This window comes from Kryptolebias marmoratus, linkage group LG5 (assembly GCF_001649575.2).
Source record: "Kryptolebias marmoratus isolate JLee-2015 linkage group LG5, ASM164957v2, whole genome shotgun sequence".
NCBI classification, from domain to species: domain Eukaryota; kingdom Metazoa; phylum Chordata; class Actinopteri; order Cyprinodontiformes; family Rivulidae; genus Kryptolebias; species Kryptolebias marmoratus.
In genome coordinates, this window is record NC_051434.1 from 25165353 (window position 1) to 25168971 (window position 3619).

Sequence of the window (3619 nt, forward strand, 5' to 3'; positions counted from 1 at the left end):
CTGTAAAGAACAAGTACCTCTATAAACAAGGCTGAACAAAATAAACTTAATAGCACCAGTCTTTCTGTTGAGCAAAGGCCTAATTGGCATGTCCACTTATACACAACTACTAATAAATAAACATGTGTAACCCAGTCAGTTTCTGTACTCACAAGACTTTTTTTTTTGAGGGGGGAGGGTGGGGAACCACACATTGTTGCAGGCCTGTTTCAAAACATTGAGTGTGTTGAAATCTGCCAGTCAGCTAGCTTCGCTTCAGTCCACTGCCATGTCTCGTGTTTCTCCTCTCCTTGACTCTTGTTGGACTCTTGTCCAACGACACCCCTCTCATCTATCTTTTCTCTCTCTTCCCGTCCGCTCCCCAAGTTCCTCCAACTTCTCCCGAATCTCTTCCTCCCCATTCTGTCCGGTTTTCCATCTACCCTTCCCCATACCTCACAACCAATCCCCACTAACCCACAGGACAGACTAAGTGACTAGTCAAATTACAAAGAAAATAAAGTACACAGAGTAGCTTACGTCACTCTAACCATACTTCTTCCTCTTGCAATATTTAAATACAATAATGCTCTTAACCATACAATAATACAATACAATAATGTTTTATTTACTAAGTAACCAAATTAATAACTAGCTTTACTAATATTTAAATATTAAAGGTAAAGAAAAGTTATTGTATTACTTTCAGAAATGGCAACAATATGAAATCTATAGCTGTCACAAATGTTATGCAAAAGCAAATAAATGTTTACTTTTAATATATTTGTGTCATATCTTCAACTATATAAGATTTCTGTTAACCTTAATATGCATGAGAACATTTCAGTAACCTCAGTTTACCACAGGGCTACAAATATAACAGAGTATCACCAAATTTATCCCATGCTGTCTAACAACTTGTCCAAGCACTGAACCATGAGGAACTCCATGGCAAACTTTGGAGTATGAAGATTCATTATTAACATTAAACTGGAATCAAATCAAATAAATATGATTTAAACCATTTTAGAGCTGTTCCTGTAATACCAATATTACATTCAAGCCTCTGTAATAGAATATTGTAATCATCTGTATCAAATGCAGCACTGAGATCCTACAAGACAAGTATGAACACAAGTCCACTGTCTGAGGCCAGGAGGATATCATTACTAACTTTCACCAGTGCTGTTTCTGTGCTATGATGAGCTCTAAACCCTGGCTGAAATTCCTTAGATTATTTCTGTTCAGATGTTTACACAATTTATTTGCAACTATTTTCTCAAGAATTTTTGAGAGGAATGGGGAGTATAGGATATAGGGCTTTAATTGGTCAGAACTCCTGAATCATAATTGGGTTTTTTTAGTAAAGGTTTAATTACAGCAACCTTAAAGATCTGTGGTACATAACCAGTCAGAGACAAATTGATCATATCCAAAATGGGAATATTAATTAGGAGAAATATCACTTTGAACAGCTTCGTTGGGATGAGATCTAGCAGACATGTAGATGAAGCTATTATTTTTGATGATTCAGAAAACTCATGAGGACAAAAACAGTCCAAACACAAATCAGGTCTTGTTCTAATACTGTGTTGAACTTTAAAGTTTAACCTGCTAAGTGAAGCCTGTGAAGTCTGAGATTAAGCATCGTTTCTCTGAGCAGTTCAGTCTGTTTTGCAGAATTAAGCCACATGATCTGACACATTGACAAAGAGCTGGAACTGCCATCACTAAACAGAGTCCTCACACAAAGAGAAAGAAAAATATAAACAATTTCGAGCAAATTAATTGGATTTGGCTCATGCTAAATGCCGGGAAATGAACAAACTGGACACAGCTCTACAGAAGCAGTTTTTAGGGTGAGTCACATAAACATTTTCAACTTTGCACTTTATTTGCAGAATTAGTGAGCAGAGCTCCAGGATATCCACAAGATCAGTACACACACATAATATTTTAACAGAAAGCCTAAACAGAAACAAAAGTTCACCCCCCCACCACTGCCCCAGTTTCAACCAAAACTAAAACCACCAGCTTTCACAAACAAATTAAACAAAATATTTCACACTTTAATGCCCTAACATTATAGTTGTTCTGACTTTCGTTTCCTCGCCATCCATACCAAACTACTGCTGTGGTGACTTGAAATGTTGTTCATCAATTGTAGGAAAGATGAAACCTTCATTTATAAGAAACGCCAAAGTAGTTCTGGGGAGGTAGAGGTACATTTTATATTAGTATTAACAGATTATAACCATAAAATTACTTCTGACAAGTTATGCTGACAAACTGTGATTCCTTAATCATTTCCATTTTAAATTTAAACCCCTAATTTCTCATTGTGAAGGTGTAAAGTCAAATATACAGTGAATTAAAAAATAAAACGTCATAGTGATTTAATTGAGAGTTAGGAGCAGGTACCTGATGTCCAAGAAACTCAGATAATTCAGCTTAGTTCTCAGGTCCTGGAAACTAATGCCATATTCATGAGCAGAAAACTTCTGGATTACATTCAGCACCTCATAGTAGGGGGAAAAAAAATCATTTTACATTCATACTGATTATTTTGCAGACATTTTATATACTCTGAAGTTTAAAACAGTAAAAGCCTTAAAACAATACAAGGAGATATGTTTCAGATACTTTTCTTCCTCAGTGAGTAAGACAACCCCGTTCAAGTGTTTTGATAGTGACCAAATTATTGTTTTAATTACTAACCAGTGTTTTATACAGACTGGGAAGAAGTCTCTACCTGAAGCGGAGTTGTTCAGATATCTTTAAGCTTTTTTCACGAGCAATGGTAGGAGGGAGTGGAACATGGATGGACAGATCAAGGCCTCGCCTGCAGTAATGAGAGCATTTCTTTGGTCTGTTGTGGTGAAAAAGGAGCTGAGCCAAAAAGACAAAACTTCTTAATTACAGGTTTGTCTATGTTCCAACCCTCACTTATTGTCATGAGGTGTGAATTATGAACAAAAGAATTGGATTCTGGATAAAAGCCCAGCCCATCTTACAGGCCTGGGATCAGTCTTAAAGAAGGTGAGGAGCTCAGAAAGCTGGAGTCTCTCGCTGGAAGTGGGGGGAATGTTTTGGTTTCCCTCCTGGACCAGTTGGCTTTGTGGCCCAACCATAGATAACTGGCAGAAAATTGATGTTTTTCCACATCACCATGGATGCTGAAGGGGTGATTTGATTTAAAACGCTTTTCTTAAAAACGTAAGACTTTTTTTTTTAAGTCATCATTCTGATCATTGTCAATCCATCCATCTTCTGTTTGTTCTGGAGTCGTAGCACAGGGGCAGCAACTTGAGCAGAGAGGCTCAGACATCTCTTTTCACAGCCATTTCTTCCAGCTCTTCTGGGAGGATTCCAAGGCATTGCTAGGGCAGCCAAAAGACAGACTCCAGTGTGTCCTGGATCTTCCCCAGGGTCTCCTCCCAGTTGCCCATGCCCAGAACACCTCCCTAGGAAGGCATCCTTACCAGATGCCCAAACCACCTTAATTGATTCTTCTCAATGTTAAAGAGCAGTGGCTCTACTCCCGGTCTATCCTGGGTCACCATTCTTCACATCCATCTCTAAAAAAGGGCCCAGACAGCCTGTGGAGAAAACTTATTTCAACCGCCTGCATCTGAGATGT

The 3619-nt window shown here is 38.2% G+C and overlaps 1 protein-coding gene across 1 annotated transcript in view; it reads right to left on the minus strand.

Moving 5' to 3' along the window:
• Window positions 1-1071: 1071 nt before the first annotated feature.
• The window catches only part of LOC108248126 (replication protein A 32 kDa subunit), a 28229-nt gene continuing 25681 nt past the window's right edge, over window positions 1072-3619 (minus strand). The window contains exons 8-9 of the mRNA XM_017436656.3: window positions 2401-2498; window positions 1072-2187 (exon numbers count right to left, since the gene is read on the minus strand). Of these exons, the coding sequence (XP_017292145.3) occupies window positions 2106-2187; window positions 2401-2498 (180 nt within the window). The 3' untranslated portion in view covers window positions 1072-2105. The remainder of the gene's footprint in view (window positions 2188-2400; window positions 2499-3619) is intronic.